Raw genomic sequence first — 19,789 nt, forward strand, 5'->3', positions numbered from 1 at the left:
ATGAAACTTGCAAAGTTGCGTTAGCGCGACGGCGTGTTGTGTGTTAGCGCGACGGCGTGTTGTGCAAAGTTGCGTTAGCGCGACAGCGTGTTGTGTGTTAGCGCGATGTCTCGTTTATCTGAACGCGATGTCGCGCTAACGCAAATGGCCCTATCCGGACACCATACAAATCTCAAAAACAATAGATAAATGCATCACCATATTTTCACAGTGGTAGTGAAATACCACTAGTAGATGCCCCTGAAAATTTCGGGCCCCAAATATGAATTGCGAACTGCGTTCTAGAACGCAGTTCTCTATTCAATTGCATATAAGCCCGATTCTCAAAAAACTATAGATAACTGCATCACCATATTTTCACAGTGGTAATGAAATACCACTAGTAGATGCCCCTGAAAATTTCGGGCCCTAAATATGAATTCTAAATTTTGAATTGCGAACTGCATTCTAGATAGAACGCAGTTCACTATTCAATTGCATATAAGCCCGATTATCAGAAACTATAGATAACTGCATCACCATATTTTCACAGTGGTAGTAAATACCAATAGTAGATGCCCCTGAAAAATTCAGGTCCCAAATATGAATTCTAAATTTTGAATTGCGAACTGCGTTCTAGATAGAACGCAGTTCACTATTCAATTGCATATAGGGCAATCGGGCCCCCAATATGAATTCTAAATTTTGAATTGCGAACTGCGTTCTGGATAGAACGCAGTTCACTATTCAATTGCATATAAGGCAATCGGGCCCAAATATGAATTCTAAATTTTGAATTGCGAACTGCGTTCTTGATAGAACGCAGTTCACTTTTCAATTGCATATAAGGCAATCGGCTCCAAATATGAATTCTAAATTTTGAATTGCGAACTGCGTTCTAGATAGAACGCAGTTCACTATTCAATTGCATATAAGGCAATCGGGCCCAAATATGAATTCTAAATTTTGAATTGCGAACTGCGTTCTTGATAGAACGCAGTTCACTATTCAATTGCATATAAGGCAATCGGGCCCCAAATATGAATTCTAAATTTTGAATTGCGAACTGCGTTCTAGATAGAACGCAGTTCACTATTCAATTGCATATAAGGCAATCGGGCCCCAAATATGAATTCTAAATTTTGAATTGCGAACTGCGTTCTAGATAGAACGCAGTTCACTATATTCAATTGCATATAAGGCAATCGGGCCCCAAATATGAATTCTAAATTTTGAATTGCGAACTGCGTTCTTGATAGAACGCAGTTCACTATTCAATTGCATATAAGGCAATCGGGCCCCAAATATGAATTCTTAATTTTGAATTGCGAACTGCGTTCTAGATAGAACGCAGTTCACTATATTCAATTGCATATAGGGCAATCGGGCCCCAAATATGAATTCTAAATTTTGAATTGCGAACTGCGTTCTAGATAGAACGCAGTTCACTATTCAATTGCGAACTGCGAATATGAATTCTAAATTTTGAATTGCGAACTGCGTTCTTGATAGAACGCAGTTCACTATTCAATTGCGAACTGCGAACTGCGTTCTAAAAACCGATTGCCAAAAACTATTCTTTAAAAATGAAATAAAAGTTCATGACACATCCTCGGGTCATAAGCAAGCAATTTTTATATAAAATAAAAATACTTCTTATGTTTCTCCATAAGAAAGAGTACGAAGCAGACACAAATTTTATAAATTTTTTCTTCCAATTAACTTTAACTTTAAAAAATGACCGTGCATCAAAGTCATGACACACCCTTAGGTCGAAAGAAATTTTCGTTTTAAGTAAGAACTTACAATATTTCTCCATAAAAAAAAGATATGATGGGACACGGATTTTGCACCTTTCCTGCCAGTGACCTTGCCCTTGCCCTAATGAACTTGGGGCAAATTCATGACAAATACTCAGGTCATAAGCAATATATGTGTGAAGTGAGAACTTTCAGTGTTTCTCCATAGGTATTAAGATAGTAAATTTTTTTTCTACAATGATCGCTATCTTTATAACACGCATGAATTGCCATAGAAAGCATTATATTGTTATACCCGCACTTTCTAAAGAAAGTTCGGGTATATTGTTGTTACCCTGTTCCGTCCGTCCGTCCGTCTGTCCGTCCGTCCGTCCATCCGTCCGTCCGTCTGTCACGTTTTACTTTCTCAAACTGCTCTTACATCTTATAAACCAGCAAACTGAACTCTTGGAGTTTGATTTGGGGTATCATGTTGTTTTGTAAAAAGGTTTCAAAAATTCTCTGTTAGTCCTGGGGGTCAAATAATTAGTAAAAAATGACGTTTTTTCACAAAAAACCTTCTTCCTCGAACTCCTCCTACATTTTCAAAAGAAGACAAATCATCTTTTGGAATATGTTTTAGGGTATCCTATAGATGCGCAATAAGGTTTCGGAATTTTCAATTTTGTCCTGGGGGTCATTTAATGGCTAAAAAATGACGTTTTTTTACAAAAAAAACTGGTTTAAAAAACGTCATTTTTTTTTTGGCAGTAGCCAAATGATCTTCTAGAATATGATTAGGGGTGTCATATTGAGGCATGATCAGGTTCCAGAATTTTTTTTTTAAGTAAGGGGATCAGTGGGCAACAAAAAATGACGTTTTTTGGCAAAAAAAATATGGTTCCCAGAACTCCTCTTACAACTTTTGGAGTAGCTACGTCATCTCTTGGGATATAATAGGGGCTGTCTTATAGATGTGCAATAAGGTTTTAAAAATTTAAATTTCATCCTGGGAGTCAAATAGTAGCAGAAAACTGACGTTTATCACTAAAAAAACAAACATTGATCCAAGAGCTCCTCTAATGATTTAATGGATAGACAATCATATCTTGGGATATGATAGGGACTGTTCTATAGATGTGCAGTAAGGTTTTCAAAATTTAAATTTCATCCAGGGAGTCAAAATGTAGCAGAAAATTGACGTTTATCACTTAAAAAAAACCATAGATCCTAGAACTCCTTTTATGATTTAATGGATAGACACATCATATCTTGGGATATGAAAGGAACTGTTCCATAGATGTGCATTACGGTTTTGAAAAATTAAATTTAACCCTGAGGCCCATTACTTACCGGTACATACCTTTTGATGCCCTTTAAGGATCAAGAATATATATGGTTAAGGGGTGGGGATCTCAACCGTTTTCGAGATATTCGTGCACTTCCTGTTCAAGGGGGGTCATGACCACCCCCGGGGCCCATGACCTACATACCGTTTGATGCCCCTTGACACAAGGAACAAGAATATATATGGTTTAAGGGTGGGGATCTCAACTGTTTTGAAGATATTAAGGGACTTGCTGTTGGAGGGGGTCAGGACCACCCACAGGGCCCATGACCTACATAACATTTGATGCCCCTTGACATCAGAAACATGAATATATATGGTTTAGGGGTCATGATTATAACAGTTTCTGAGATATATGGTAATTTCAAATTCCTGGGGGGTGGGGATGACCCCAGGGGTCAGATCTAATAAACCCTATATATTGCCAGTAACAGCCAATATATGATTATGAAAACCCTATATTATTATCTTTGTCCGTTTTCAAGTTACCATTTACAATAGAGTCTATGATTCTTCCTACAAGGTTCAATGTTAGACCCCACACCCTTTTGACACCCCCCTCGCCCCCCCCCCCCCCTCCCCCCGAAAAGTGGTTGTCTAACCCAAAATGAGAAAAATCAAACCAGGGTGCACAACTAGATTTGCAGGCCTATCATATCCTAGAGTTTTGTACAATTATGTTCAGCCATCTCTGAGAAACAAGTTCAGAGCGGGAAAGAAGAAAAAGAAGATGAAGAATATATACATGTATTAAGAACCGTACAAAAACAATAAGTCTCCAAACTTCATTCAGGAGACTTAATAATTAATAAAGATTAAATAGAGATAGGATCATCAAACATCAATAATTTAAAGATAATTGACAATTTCTGATTCTAAGGGGGTCAGGATGACCCCTTAGGGTCATGACTTACATGCCATAATGATCTGATGCGCCTGCATGACCTAAGGAGGAATAATATCTTTGGATTAAGGTGGGGATCTCAATGGTTTTTATGATATTTGATAATTTCAGGAAGAGCACTTGGGATCATGACCTACATACCATCTTAAATGCCTTGAACAAAGAAACAATAATATAATATGTACATGATATATGATTCAATTTAAGAACCCAGATATAGATCAATCATCTGTTTTGTAATACTTCCTATGTATATATACATGTACATGTATTAGTTTGTGTTTTGTTCTATACTATTCATGTTCATGACTGTAGTATGGCTTAGTCTTATTTTAAATTACATTAAAAAAATTGTCAAATATATGACTTGGAACCCCCACTCCCAAACAAACTCAAATATAAACTGTTCTCTCCCCCCCCCCCCCCCCCTTCCTTGTCGAATAATCTATTAAAATCAAAATATAATTTGGGTGTCTAAAAACTTTTATAAACTGGTAAAAAATGTTATTCTTAAAAAAAATTACATTACACCTTGCATAATTGACAAATGATCTATTGAGATACGATCAGAGGTCATATTTCTACCTTGGGATCAAAAAGTAGTATTCATTGACAAGTTAAAATTAATTAATAACAATAAATGATTCAAATTATAAATGTTTATACTCCACATTCATCCCCCTCCCCATCTAACCTGCTTATAAAGATTCAGTCTTCTTAATACATGCATTCTTACATGTGTACAGTAGCAAATTTTAAATCATTTCTTGATTGCTTTTCTCTCGTGATTCACAATAACATTTTGGAAATTGCTTAATTTAATTTTTAAGATTTATAAACAAAATGTTATATGCATCACTGCCATGTGTATTCACCTATTTGGGGCAATTGTAAAGTCTCCTAAACAAAGCAGTGACATCATTAGGCTAGGAATTACCCACATGGATCAAACACTACTGTATAACATATGAATAAGATAAAATACATTATTATTTCTAGTTCTAAAATGTCAGGGTGTCTCCAAGGGGGCATAATCTTACAATACAATTTTACGCACAATGACACAAAGAGCAAAAATAAATTAAACGGTTTAGGGATGAGGATCTCAGATCTCAGAAGTTAACAAAATATACAGTGTATCATATCATTTCCTATTTCATAAAGGCGGGGGGGATGGGGGGGGGGGGGGGGGGTTTAAAGACAACACCTGGGGGTCATTAATGTACTTTACACCAGTTGATGCATCATAATGACTTTAGAAGATATTTTGTATTTTCCTGTTTCGTGGGGTCAGAACAGTCCCATAAGGTCATGACCTACATTGTATTTGATGCATTATAATACATTAAGAAAGAAATACTCCTTCCTTCCTATTATTACTCATATAAAAAATATAAGTGTCTACACTTACTTACATATGTAATACACAAATTTAATAAGAAATTGTTTATACAGGGTCAATATGGGGTCAACTCAACAGTGCATGCAGTCTGACAAATGAAAAAAATAACTTTTGCAACTAAAATGACAGAAACTTTACAAATGCGATAGGATAGGTAACGATGATAAGCTTATTTAAATATTAAAAGATGATGATACAGTATGCTGTCAAAGGGAGATTACATTTAGAAAGTGAAAGTAGAACTTATATACATGTGTATGTATGCTGGCAGGAATCCCATGCTGGCATCTTATTATATTGTGCTACTGCACTGCTACTACATGTATTATGCTTACCTAAATTGGTCAACATCATAATGATAATCCAATTAAAACACAATAATGAATTCCTTTAGCTGATCTTAACTACCGTAATCCTTTTCTGCATACGGAAAACACAGACATGTATGTATGGGTGTTGCTAAAACGCGGAACGGAAAACGGAACGGAATGGAAAATATCATCACTTAAAAAGGGTATAGACTGGCCAGAAACGATTTACTTTGTATGACTATCTTTTATTTATATCTAATGAATGATTATCAACATGTTGCTATCTTATTAATATTCATATGAATGTCTATCAATTATAGCATTGTATTCATTCGGCATTAGTTGAGTACGAAACGGAAAAATCAAATGTATACGAATTGTGAAACATTAACATGATTAAACGAGCAAATTAGCTTTAACTTTTTACTTATTTCTATTATATGGTATTGCTGGCATATTAGCGTAACGTACGCAGTTAGTGAAAGCGTTTTATGCGTGTTTTGTGTGTACATGTATATACTTACATCAAAATTGAATTTTCGGTGTTCTAGACGATCTTTTATCATACAGACGATACAGTATCATTGAGATGGAAGAAAAAAACTGTAGGACTGACGACATTAAAAAATTAAAATACAGTAAACATTAAAATACCCGGTAATTTGTGAAACTAGTAATTTGTGAAACTAGTATTTTTAGCAATGCAGTTTTGTTTACGTTTGCATTACAAAGCATGCAGTTGTTTATTCCAGCAGCTATATACATATGATCCGAATAGAGAGCTCTAGACGTTGCCTGGTTTGATTTTCCGATTATATATTGGGACTATTGTCTGTCGATTCCAAAATATTCATGCAGCACATTTGGACGATTTATAATGGAAAATGTTGACATCTTTTCTCCATTTGGAAGTCACTCAGAAGACCTTGCACAATTTTTCAACACTATCATCCGGGTCTGTTAAAATGCAAAACCCCGTAGACTTCTTTATTTTTAGCCGTGTATTTATACCAGCTGATAAGCTAGAGAGGACGTTTTAAAGAAAGAATAATGAGAATGTTTAATGCTTCTAAAAGAGAATCGCTTGAACCCTGAGGTATATATAAATATACAGCAAAAAGTGAATCGAGGATATTTTGGGACAGAATATAGTGGTCAATGCATGTACTGTTAATTTTGAGGAAATAAATATTCTTGAATAAATAATCTAATATTGCTAATCTTTCAAAAAAAATTAAAAAGGTACATAAAGTATATCGTTTTAGCATACTTAACAAATCTATGATGTAAATAACATTAGATAAGATTTTCCGTTTTCCTTCCGTTCCGTTTTCCGTTCCGCGTTTTAGCAACACCCATGTATGTATACACGTGAACCCATCTAATCGAAGAGCTGGGTAAAACTAGTACCCGCTAATGAGACATGCAAACCCGTGTTGTGTACGTAACTTCAGACAAAGATTAGTCATTTGTAACATGCATGTATTTTTATGAACTATTCTTCAAATCCACTTGCACTATTTTATTAGGTAAATAACAGCTTTAAGGTGGTGCAGGACACCTGCATATTGTGATGTACATGTATACTTCCTATTGAGATAAACAATAAAGTATGTTGAATATTGATTAAATATTTACCCCCCAAATAATGTTACCTAACATTGAAGCGCAATGGGTTAGAGCGTACGCGCGTTTACATGTCTGTAAGAGCATTGGGGTCCAAGGTGTATTTTTGGTAATTTACGAATTTTCATGGGGAGGGGGGGTCTGGACCCCTCACTCCCACCCCTTCTCTAAATCTGTGCACACGATGATGTTCATGTAGGCACACAGAAGCAAATCTAACACCGGCAACCGCCACGGGGAGGGGGCATAATTTAATTTTTAATTTTGTTTGTAATAATTATAGACCATTATACTTCCTATGACATAAAATGTTAAGATTATTGATTAACTGAAAATTCACTGCAAACAGTTCTACCCCAAATTGCACATAAAGTGCTGCTCATGTCACGATGTGTATTATCATATGGGCAGGGATCTCATCCTTCAGTTATGAAAATTATAATTTTTAAATGTATTACCGGAGTTTGCATGTAGCCTTCATTTTTAATTAAACTGGTACAAAACAGTGTTATTTAGGGGCAAACACATGGTGCGGGTATTACTGTCTAATGACAACATCTAGTTTAAATTTACATTATTTTTAACAAGTTGATAAATTGATTGTGAAAAGTAAGTAAAATTCACTATCCATGTACATCAATGTGTTAGCTAAAAAAAAACCCCAGTCAAATCGTCACCTATGGGAGTTTGAATCGGACATCACCATGTTTATTTCGTGCAGTCCGTGTTTTTTTCTTAGGTCGCTGTAGGTTTCGATCGATTGATAAACGGGGCGTGTTTTAAGCCCTGTCAGTTTCCACAGCTGTTCTACAGAGTTGTAAATTAATCATAAGTTTTCGTAGGAAATACAGGAAATTATCCTACATAGATGTAATTTCTATCTACACAGTAATACACAAGTTATTAAAAAATGTAACCTTCAACTGTCCTGCGAAATTCTAAAACTAGATATTTTGGGTCATGGCAAGGCCTCGAGTGATTTATTTCAATTTGATGAACAAACATTATTGATAGCTTTAGCGTAGCCTATGTATAGAAATGCTGATTAAATATATTTTTAAACCTATATACTTGTGACAATTTTGAGAGACATTTCATAAAATTCAAAACGTTAATTAATTACTTCAGTCTTTTAGAAATACATGTATTGGAAACTTTTCATTAAGCTGTTTTGTGTAAGTTAGAATCTCCACTTTTGAAAAAAAAAGTCTTGACATATAATATTATTTTATTACTTTTTCACCTTTCTTTTGTTAATTAAATTTCCACAAAATCTTAGTAACTAGTCATAAACCATTAGAATTGATTGAGATTAATATTGTTAACACTGCGTAAAAGCTGTGCGTCAATTTGTAACTGAAATTCACATGTATAATTCAATAATGTTGCACGATATTTTGTAATATTTAGCGATAATTTACAATCATAACTATTCAGGAAATAATTATTTATTGATCAAGTGTTCGGCATTAAAATTGTTATTATACAAGCATGGAAAAGGTTGTTTTGCGTGTTGAATATATACATGTACTAGGTCAACTTGAATTTTAGAAATTTTGTTTGTAATCTCTCGATTTTGTAAGAATATTAAAAGAAAATTCACCCGAAAGTTAACACTAAGGAATGAAATATTCATATGGGTCGTACGTACAATTTGCATAAGTTCAAAACTCACACATGTACTTACACGTTCAAATGAATTTCGTGAAAATAAAATAGAAGTTTTCAAAAAATGTCTGATGCAGAAACATGTACGAGTATAATATATGTAAACAACCTTTATATCGTCAATGTTTTGATAGTTCATGTACCAAATTTTATCATAATTTTGTCCTTGAAGTCACCGCAGATCGGAAAAGTACTGACATGGCGAGTTGTTTATCAAGACTTAGTGTAAGATAGATTTGTTTATCGTAACTTACAACAAGTACATCACTTTTAAAAAATTCTTTTACACTACAGAATATGAAATTTTCTCTCTCTCTCTCTCTCTCTCTCTCTCTCTCTCTGGGTTAAAAATAGCACCTCTAGCCTTGGCCTTGGTTGATTTGTCTATAAATAGAAATTAGGTATTTCCTTTTTCCCTTGGACGAATAAAACTCTAGGCACACAGGTAGTGTATAGTCCAGTTCCACTTGCCTTGATAAAGCGAAAGAAAGGAAAATGGCAGCGAAACAGTTTGACTCTCACAACAGAAGTGTCATACGGAAGGCCCGTAAAGGAGATCAACTGGAATTCCATCGCGGGTGGTATTCACACTGGGCTGTGTACATAGGTAAGTACATAAATATTATGTATACTGCTAAACAATTCCGTGTTTAATATTCTTTAAATTTGACCTGGTACTTATGAGTGAAGTCAGATATAAATCAGGTAGTCATATTTAGCGTAGAGCGTAGAAAAGAACTCATTATAACATATAGAAAGTTGTTTATTGCATGGTTACGATCATTCGGGACATGTTGATGTATGTACATGTTAGCTCGAGTTTGTTATACCTGACAATATTGAATTGATGATTCAAATTTAACAAGGGGAAGTCTTTGGATTTGTATGAATATGTGTATTTATAGATATTTTATTATATTACTGTATGTACAGTCAAGTAAACATGTCCATATAACACTATATTTACATTCTACTGTGTTTTTCCATTAAATTCTGTGATCTTCAAATGCCTCTAAATGCAACAAGTAGTCAAAGGTCAAATTGACGAGATTTATTATGACGTCACAAACGTTGAACGCTGTAAACTGCAACGTCACAAGCGAAAATCAAAGTGCACGCTCGTGGCTGTTACTGTGGCTCTTCCATTAATATTAACTTACCCTTAGGATAAGATCGGAATTTTAAGGTATAATTCACATTTGCAGACAAGGCAAGAAGTTAAAAAATGTAAATATAAGCATTAAATCATGATTTTTTGAAGTATACACTCTCATAACTGCCGCGGTGTGTGCATACAAATTTTCATAACGCGCTAACGCGCGTTACTCAATTTGTATGCACACACCGCGGCAGTTATGAGAGTGTATACTTCAAAAAATCATGATTCAATGCTAGAGTGATGTACAGCCAGACGTAAAAAGTGTGACGTAAGACTTTGACGTATCGAAGGGGCCTTTCCCAACTATTTATAGATCACCTAAGTCAACTGGTAGCGCTCAGTGTACGTTATTGTAGCCTTTCATTATTCCTAGGTACCGTACGACTAACACGTACGTGGCTACGAACGTACATTAAAATTTAGTTAATATTATGTTTGGGGTACACCAAAATATCCCTTTTCATGTTTCTCTAAAGTTTCATTCTTTTTCGCTATGCATTGTACAAAACATCAACAAATGCAATATTACTATAGTAAAACGAGCAATTTGATTTTTTTAAGTTGTCCAAAAAAAAAAAAAAACCCGTCAAAAATTTATTGATAAATTAATTCTTTAATCCCTCCATATTGCCCTGTAGCTTAAAAAATTGTTGATTTGTCAATGCTTCATCAATCATTTATATTACGATATTAAAATAACTCCCACTATACTGTGTCCTCGCACACATGTCTTCAATACATGATAAACGAAAACTCTTGTTATTTAAATCAAAAATTGATCAATTCAAACATCGGGTACATCATGTATATATTTTCAATCAGACAGTTATTTTAGTTTGGTATTTTCTTTTCGAAAATTCATTTCAACAGACTAGAAACATGTAAGTATTTGTGCATGTCCAAGTAATCCTACATTCATCTGTATCATGGCACAGAGTAGGGTGCGCTCAACCTACTCTTCAAGGTTTGTATGCACACAGCGGAAAAGAGCAAATTTGTCTGATAGGATGAGGCCATAATGTATCTTTTAGCTCACTATACGTAAGGCCTAAAAAAGAAGTTGTGTGTTTAGGGTAACCCGACATAACCTAGAAAAATGCCCCGATCCTACCATTTTCAGATGTCTGTTTTTATCCGATTGTGAATTTTATATTATTTCTATTAAAAAATCTGTTTTTAAATATGACACAAACAAACATTCTTAGAATTCAAGCAGAAAAAAATATGATAAAATAAAAAAAATCCCTACCTACCTAACCTATTTTTTTCTTCAGTGTTACCGTAAACACACAACTTTTTTTTATAGGCCTAAAGTTTCCTATATTGCTTTTTAATACAGGACACCTCTTAAAATAATTGATGATCAGTACAGGGGCTTTGCTTTTTATTGTATAAATCACGCACGAATGGCTTGCATACGTATTTCATATATTTTATATGTACAACTACCCGGTACTAATCGAAAATAATACACAGGAGCAGGGAACGGTGTTGACTGTTGACTACTTTTTTAAATGGTCTTGACTCACGGTATTTAACAATATATAAGTAGTTTATCAAACAGTTGGAAATTCAATACCCCTCTGTTGATGACACACCATGTATTAGTTATGAATGTTTTTGAATTTGTATATTAGGCGCATGTGAACAGAAGGAACGGGAGAAAAAACAAAATTATTCTAAAACATGTCTTTTACCAATTTTCAATCTAAAGTTAAAATTTATTCTAGAAATGCAAATTACTCATGTTGATTAATAAGTCGCTGCAATGGTTAAGTCCTTTCCCTTCTGTTAAAGAGCAGCCCACCACACCGATAGGTGTTCACAATCAAGTAAACCACATTTCGACTGGGATATTCACAGATTCATTTTATGATAAAGATATTCAGCAAGCTATTCATCACTTATCATTTATTCATAATTATTCGAAGAAAAGTTATTCATTTATCACCAGTTTTATTTTATATGTCTAAGGATGACGATACTAATTAAGATAAATTTTGGAACTGCAGTCCGCTCCCCGGCTACGATCGACACGCCGCGTGTATCGAAATCTGGGGAGCGGATGGAATTCTAATTTTAGAACCATTTTATCAAGACCTTGGATTTTCAGTAGGACGTAGCTATCTAATATTTGCATCAAAACAAGTTAAAAATGACGGGGTTTCAAGCAAAATATGCACCAATTGCGTGGTCTTAGCTGAAAGGCCAGATAAATCTTGTTGATTTCAGAGAGCCATGGCTGGTCATGAGTGGCTGACAATGAAATAAACAGGCCTACATCACATTGCTGTTTGACATAACTACCCAAAGTCCAAGCTCCTGCTAAAATGGTTCTAATTATCTTGTTGAAACTGATGCAATGGATACATGTTTAATCATGTAACGACGACAATATCATCGAGATATGGATGAGTCCTTTTAGATAACCTTTTTAATTTAGATTTAGTTTCGTTTCGTTTTCCAGGGAATGAGGAGGTCATTCATTTGGCCGGTGATGAAAATGACGGTCTTAACGGTAACATCAACCCCAGTCACGCGTTCACGATCTGTGGAAAATCTTTCAACAAGGCGGTGGTCAAACGGGAGAATGTCTGGAAAGTCGTGCTGGATTCCAAAGTCGAAGTAAACAATAACAAAGATCGCAAATGCAAGTAAGCACACGCAATTTTAAAAATATTTTTTTTCTGGATATAGGTAGTCTTTATTTGCCAAAAACAAAACAAAAAAAACAACCCCCCCCCAAAAAAAAAACCCAGCATGCCTTGTCATGCCATAGGTGGCAAGAAAGTTCCACCTAAATCATCAAACTTATGACCAGTAGTTAAGGAATGATTTTTGAAAGAAATATTTTTACATAGTCTTTGGTTTAAATTTTAAAATTTGTGAGACACATCATACACATTCCTTGGATTAGGGGTAGGACATATAAAACATAGTATGCTACAATATCGGTCGTTGTTTAACTTTTTATAGAAGGCCCATTGTTCTCTGTCAACGTCAGTGATAAGTAAAATAATTGTAAATTGTAAATTTGCCAGGGGGTTGAAAGTTTAAAAATCTCCTAACATATTCATAGTTATATATAATTATTTAAACTTTTTCAGACCACGTAGGCCCCATGAAATCGTGGAGGAGGCCATAATGAAAATCGGAGACATTGGCTACAACGTGCTTTGGCAGAACTGCGAACATTTCGCCGCCTACTGCAGATATGGCGTGAACTGGTCCGAACAGGTAGCAATACTTTATAATTTTTTTCTATCGTTAACAAGGCTAAGTCCACTTTAAAATATATAGAAAATACACGGCTGGGTATCCTACATGTAAGTTTGTTTTGTGCAAGTAGTACGTGTTTTCTAATATGCGTTACAATTGTGACATTTTCGATGAAAATATTAGAAGTAAATGTAATTGATACAGTTTTTGTCTTAATATCAAAAGGATGACATATGATTAAGTGTATTTCATACAGTGTTTTTAAGGAAAGATAGAGAGAAGGATAACAGAGAATCATTAAATGCTACCCCCCCCCCCTCTTACAGCCCATTATTTAAAGAGGGTGTAAAAGTAAACACTATGCATGAAATAGCAATTAAATTACTTGAATTGCATTTCTTTTACTGTCCTAGGCCTTTTAAAATAAATCATGATATTGCATGTAGAAAAGATAAGACTTTTGTATACCCATACCTAGTATTATACAGTGTATGTATATCATAGGATGCGTTGATATAACGACATTTATAGATATATTTAAACCAAATTTTTTAATTTTTCCAAAATGATAATTTGTTTTCAAATTATATAGCGATGATGGAGTTCTAAACATTGCCTGACTCTTATACAGACAGCCATTTAAACTTCGGACGTCAACACATTGATACTCCTAATTTTAATTTCAGGCCAACAACTTTTTGGGTGCAGTGGTTGCCACCGGAGCAGTTGTAGTTCTGGGTTCACTATTCAAAGAGATGTTCATTGGAGATAAGAAGGAAAAGGAGAAAGCTTAGTTATTGCCGCGGTTTGTGTTGACTCGATACAGCAGGATATCCTAGCTAGCTGACTCTGCTATGTTAAAACTCTTCTACCATTTTCTCTCAAAAATATCCTGCCTGAATCTCTATAGACATGTAATATTTATTGTTTTAATTAATCCAATCTTCTGTTTTATATCTTTCCTGTGATTGTAATGATACCTGGTGATAGATATTGTTATCTTATAGTTAAAGTATTCAGCACTAGTCGGTCGTTGTTTAGTAAGTCTATATAAAATCGTAGCCATCTTTCCACCATTCATTGCTTCTGAAATGACTCTAATGTAAAATAATACTCCTCGTTTCAATGCTTGTATCTTAATTTTCTAATAGACGTATAACTCATTTGTTACAATATTCAAGCAACGTGTAACATGACAATTGTCACAAAATGAAAATCAATGTTTAAAGCTTTGTAAACCAAAAAAAAAAGAAAGATATTTTTCATGATCTCAAAGATTGTGTATGTACATAGATTTTATTTGTTGTGATTGAATTTAAGAATTGTGTATATATCATTAGTTATACTGCCCATCATATGGCAATATTTTCTGTTAAGTTTGACTTTAGCCATGTCTAACACATCGCTTCAGGGTTTGTTATGTTAATATTTGATATTTATTTGGTTTTATTCATTATGTATTTGTTTATTTATTGAGAAATCCATACTTGAATTTTGTTGTGTTTGAAATAAATCTGTTTTAATTTACACTGTCCTTGAATTTTGTTTTTTTAAAATGAAGTTTATTGCCATATCATGCAATCAACAGGAAGTTTGATTGGGACTATTAAGCTGTTTACAAGGAAATTAATAAAATACAATCTGGTATTATAAGTACATGTACTTTTCATAATTTGACATAAACTTTGGGATCTATATTTCAAAATTAAAATTGATAATTCGTGATCATTATTTATTTTTCCTTTAATGGAGTGTACCCAGCTTAAGTGTTAATATAATTCCATATTGGTACTTGAAGAAAACTTTTCCTGTCCTGAATTGCATTAGTTAATGCATCATAAACAGATCTGATCAATATCCATGATTATTTGAACAATTAGAATATAATTCTAATATTTTTTTGTTAATTAACTTTAACTGATAGAGAGATATTGAAAAAGAAGAAAGTTAAATTATTATTCAAATAAAAAAAATGACGACGCAACGTTATCCTTTCATTTTTTAGCTCACCTGAGCTGAAAGCTCAAGTGAGCTTTTCTGATCAAAATTTGTCCGTTGTCTGGCGTTGTCGTTGTAAACTTTTCACATTTTCATCTTCTTCTTCAGAACCACCGGGCAGATTTCAACCAAACTTAGCTCAAAGCATCACTAGGTGAAGGGGATTCAAGTTTGTTCAAATGAAGGGCCACACCATCTTTAAAGGGGAGATAATTTAGAATTATTGAAAATTTGTTGGTATTATTGAAAAATCCTCTTCTCAAAAACTATTTGGCCAGAAAAGCTGTAACTTGGTTGGAAGCATCCTTACGTAGTGTAGAATCAAGTTTATACAAATCAGGGTCTCTGGGGGTAGGGTGGGGCTAAAATGAAGGGATGAATTTTTACATAGGAATAAAAATGAAAAAATCTTTTAAAACCTTCTTCTTAAAAACTATTAGGTCAGGAAAGTTCAAATTTGAGTGGAAGCATCTTCAGATAGTGTAAATTCAAGTTTGTTTAAATCATGGTCCTCGGACAGGGTGGAGCCACAATTGGGGAATGGATTTTTACATAATACTGTATAGAGAAAATCTACTCAAAAACTATAAGGCCAGAAAAGCTTAAACTTGTATGGAAGCATTCTCAGATAGTGTAAATTCAAGTTTGTTTAAATCATGGTCCCCGGGGCAGGGTGGGGCCACAATGGGGGATATATCTTTAAAAATATTCTGGGAAAGTTTTCAGTTCAAAAAGCAGTAACTTGTGTGAAAGCACGGGTTGTGCAGATTAAAGTTTGATCAAACCATGATTCCCTAGAAGTGGGGCCACAAAAGGTGGGGGGGGGGGGTATATAGGAATAGAGAAAAATATTCTTACAGGTACAACAACAAAAGGGGCTTGGTATTTACCATATAAATATGTGGATAAATATTGGCAGATTAAAAAAAAATTGAGCAAGATCTACTGTACTTAGTTGTCAAGATATTTTGATTTTGATACTGTAATGCTAATTTAATCAGAGTTAAGGCTATTGTCGCTCAGGTGAGCGATGTGGCCACTGGGCCTCTTGTTTTGCATGCAGTTATATGAAACAAAGTAGCGGAACTGCTATACCATGAGTTTTTAAATTGTTTTTTTTTTAAATTTAGATAAGATGATTTGAAAACGACACAGGGTTTCAAATAAATGAACGAGTACTCTAAAGCCCCAGATTCATCGACTGAGCCAACCGAGTCAAATTGACTTTAAGTTAGTTTTTATCTTAAAATGTTTTTCAAGTGCATTGAAGTGTCAAATATTTAAAAACTACAAAATATTAAACAAAGTTTAATTACAAAATGTAATGTTCTTGTGTATCTTCTTATACCTGTGCTTTCTACGTGTATAATTAAAGTTCATAGATTATGTGAACTTTAAAAAGTCAATTTGGGCTCTAAACATACAACATCCACTGAAACTTCGAGTTTTGGAAATTCGATTGATTTTATGTGCCATTAGGGCCTACACCTGCATTGAATAACCAAAAAAATATAGAAGAAAAATAATCTTTTAAACTGAAATATCAACTTGGACTGTTTAGAAATGGCAAAATTTTAAAAACTCAAACGTTCGTTTGCATGCATTTCGTTACAATTAAAGAATCAATTTAAAAAGCGTTAATCACACACACAAAATATTGACATAGAATATCTGTTTTCAATGATTTTTACTTACTTAGGTTTACTTTTGAAATTACCACAATATAATGAATTTCAAAAGTACTGCCCTGGCCCAAGGATCATGGGGGCACTGTCTTATTGTCTTGCGATTGACAACAACGAAAAATAAACCAGTATATGAAGTGTCTCTATATTACGTTGATAGTTAAAAAATTTAATTTTATTGAATATTGAAATTTTGACTTAAGGTTGTTATAAAGATCAATGTAATGAGTAAAATTTGTTCTAAACAAAAAAGTATTAATGAAATGAATTATTATTGTTAAAAAAATTCGATATTTTTACTTTATCATGAAATAAGGCTCAAACAAAAATAGACTTTTAGCCGAACAGAGGAAATTCGGACTAAATTTTGCAGATTTTGTTTCTCGTTTAGATTCTATATTTCAGTCTATATAATTTACTTATTTTCTGATGGTTTAACTTCACTTATTCATTAAAATAAGCGTATGGCACGAATTGCAAAAATATCTAACAAGAGGCCAATAGGCCTTAACGGTCACCTGAGTAGCATATAACCCATACACAAACTTGTCGAGGAGTCTCATATATTCATTTATTTGTGTTTCATTCTGGAGTAGAAAAATTATAAATTTGTAATGCCGACCACCTCCCTGCCTAAAATCTTTCAAAAAGAACTATGAAACCTATAATTTTGGCGAAAAACTTAAAGATTTGGTCTACAAAATCATGAATTCAGTTTTCTTTCAGGTGTGTGGGAGTAAAGAAGATAATTTTTAAACATAATATGCATTAACACCTATACATCCCTTTTGGTCCTGCCCTAGAGTCAAAACCCATACTCCAGGGGAAATGAAATTTAAAATTTTAGGAGAGGACTCCCTGGTAAACATGATTATGAAGTCAGTTTTTCATACAGATGTGTGAGAATAGAGAAGATTTTAAAACATTATATGCATTAACACTATATTGCCATATGCCCCCCCCCCCCATTGTCCTGAACCCCTGACCCAGGGGCCATGGATTTCACAATTTAGGTAGAGGAGTTAGTGGACATCATAACCATGTATTCAGTTTTTTGCCCACATGTTTGGAAGTAAAGAAGAAGATTTTTTAAAGATTTAATACATTTTTACTATATGGCCATATTGGCCCCGTCCTAGAGCCTAAACCCCTGACACAGGAGTAATGAATTTCACTATTTTGGTAGAGGGTTTCATGGACATCATAATCATGCATTTAGTTTTTAACAAATATATATGGCAGTAAAGAAGAAGATTTTCTAAGATTTAATACATTTGTACTGTATGGCCATATTGGTCCCACCCTAGTGCCGGACCCCTGACCCAGGGGCCATGAATTTCCCAATTTTGGTAGAGGGCGTCATGGACATCATAATCATGCATTTAGTTTTTAACAAAATAATATGTATGGGAGAAGAGACGAAGATTTTCCACGTTTTAATACATTTTTACTATATATATATATATATATATATATATATATATATATATATATATATATATATATATATATATATATATATATATATATATATATATATATATATACATAATGGCCCCACCCTAGAGCCAGAACCCCTGACCCCGGGGCCATGAATTTCACAATTTTGGTAGAGGGACTCATGGACATCATAACCATGCAACCAGTTTTTTCCTCACATGTTTTGGAGTAGAGTAGAAGATTTTTGAAAATTTGGCTTTTTTTTTTGCATATTTGGCCCCACTTGTTGTGCCCTGGGAGTGGTAGTGCCACGAATTTCACAATTTAGATTTTTTTTTTACCATAGAGATGCCTCACACCAAAAATCGTAACAATTATCCTCGTTGTTTTTAAGAAAATGTTAAAAATGTAAAATTGTTAACGCACGACGGACGACGCACGACGACGGACGAAAAGGGATAGTAATAGGTCACCTGAGGACCTAAAAATGCTTAAAACCGATAAAAAACACCATATCTCAAAATTTTGATCATTGACCTCATATAAATTTTATGTCAATAAAATAACGTCAATATGGGTAGTTTCATACTATAAATGTTTATGTATTATCATCATTCAATTTTTTGTAAAATTGAATCAAAAATTGGTAGGGATTTGAAAACTGATAGAGGAAATTTGAACTTGAATATTTCTTAAAATTGTTGCTGAAATCTTAATGCTTTGTACCTATTAAGTGCCACTACCATTCATAAACTGTATTTCTTTTTTTAAAGTGTTTTATTATTTGTAATATATTTACAATTAAGAAAATTTCAAAAAATATTCAATGGCCATTTACTCAAAAAGTAGGTGATTGACCTACTTTTTTGAAAGTGAAAAATAACACCACAATCAAAGATCCATATCATACAATAGACGGTTTTTCATTATCATTAGTGGACTTGTTTTTTCATTCCGCGTAAAGTTCAACTTTAAGTCATTCTTAAGATGTTTCATATTCCTGAGGCCTTATGATATTTTATTCGATTCTTAGGACAGGTGAGAGTCTCAAAACATTTCTGTTTAATAATATGTTTTACGGTGCTACCGTTGTGATGAGCGCAGCAAGAATTACACATACCTTGCATCATTGTCAACTTAGTGTTATTTAGGTATAGACGAACGTCAAAGAATTATTGAAAGAGAGAGAGAGAGAGAGAGAGAGAGAGAGAGAGAGAGAGAGAGAGAGAGAGAGAGAGAGAGCGATCCGTGTTTGTAGACCATTTGTGTAATTTTCCACTTTCAAATTTAATGGTTTGACTTCTTTTCTAT

At 33.9% G+C, this 19,789-nt stretch overlaps 1 protein-coding gene across 1 annotated transcript; it reads left to right on the top strand.

The window, feature by feature from the left end:
* The first annotated feature begins 9,378 nt into the window (after nucleotides 1-9,378).
* On the top strand, nucleotides 9,379-14,882 carry LOC105318441 (phospholipase A and acyltransferase 3). Its single transcript, XM_034444230.2, has 4 exons — nucleotides 9,379-9,584; nucleotides 12,604-12,790; nucleotides 13,244-13,373; nucleotides 14,042-14,882. Exons 1-4 carry the CDS (start codon nucleotides 9,473-9,475, stop codon nucleotides 14,147-14,149), a joined length of 537 nt encoding a protein of 178 aa, XP_034300121.2. The 5' UTR covers nucleotides 9,379-9,472; the 3' UTR covers nucleotides 14,150-14,882.
* The last annotated feature ends 4,907 nt before the right edge of the window (nucleotides 14,883-19,789 follow it).

Source organism: Magallana gigas, chromosome 2, assembly GCF_963853765.1.
Source record: "Magallana gigas chromosome 2, xbMagGiga1.1, whole genome shotgun sequence".
Lineage (NCBI taxonomy): Eukaryota > Metazoa > Mollusca > Bivalvia > Ostreida > Ostreidae > Magallana > Magallana gigas.

Bases quoted from the DNA above. Each gene is read 5' to 3' on its own strand.
- LOC105318441 (XM_034444230.2), top strand. From the start codon at position 9,473: ATGGCAGCGAAACAGTTTGACTCTCACAACAGAAGTGTCATACGGAAG. The intron at 9,585-12,603 runs GTAAGTACATAA...TTCGTTTTCCAG, and splicing joins ACACTGGGCTGTGTACATAG to GGAATGAGGAGGTCATTCAT. The intron at 13,374-14,041 runs GTAGCAATACTT...TTTTAATTTCAG, and splicing joins GCGTGAACTGGTCCGAACAG to GCCAACAACTTTTTGGGTGC.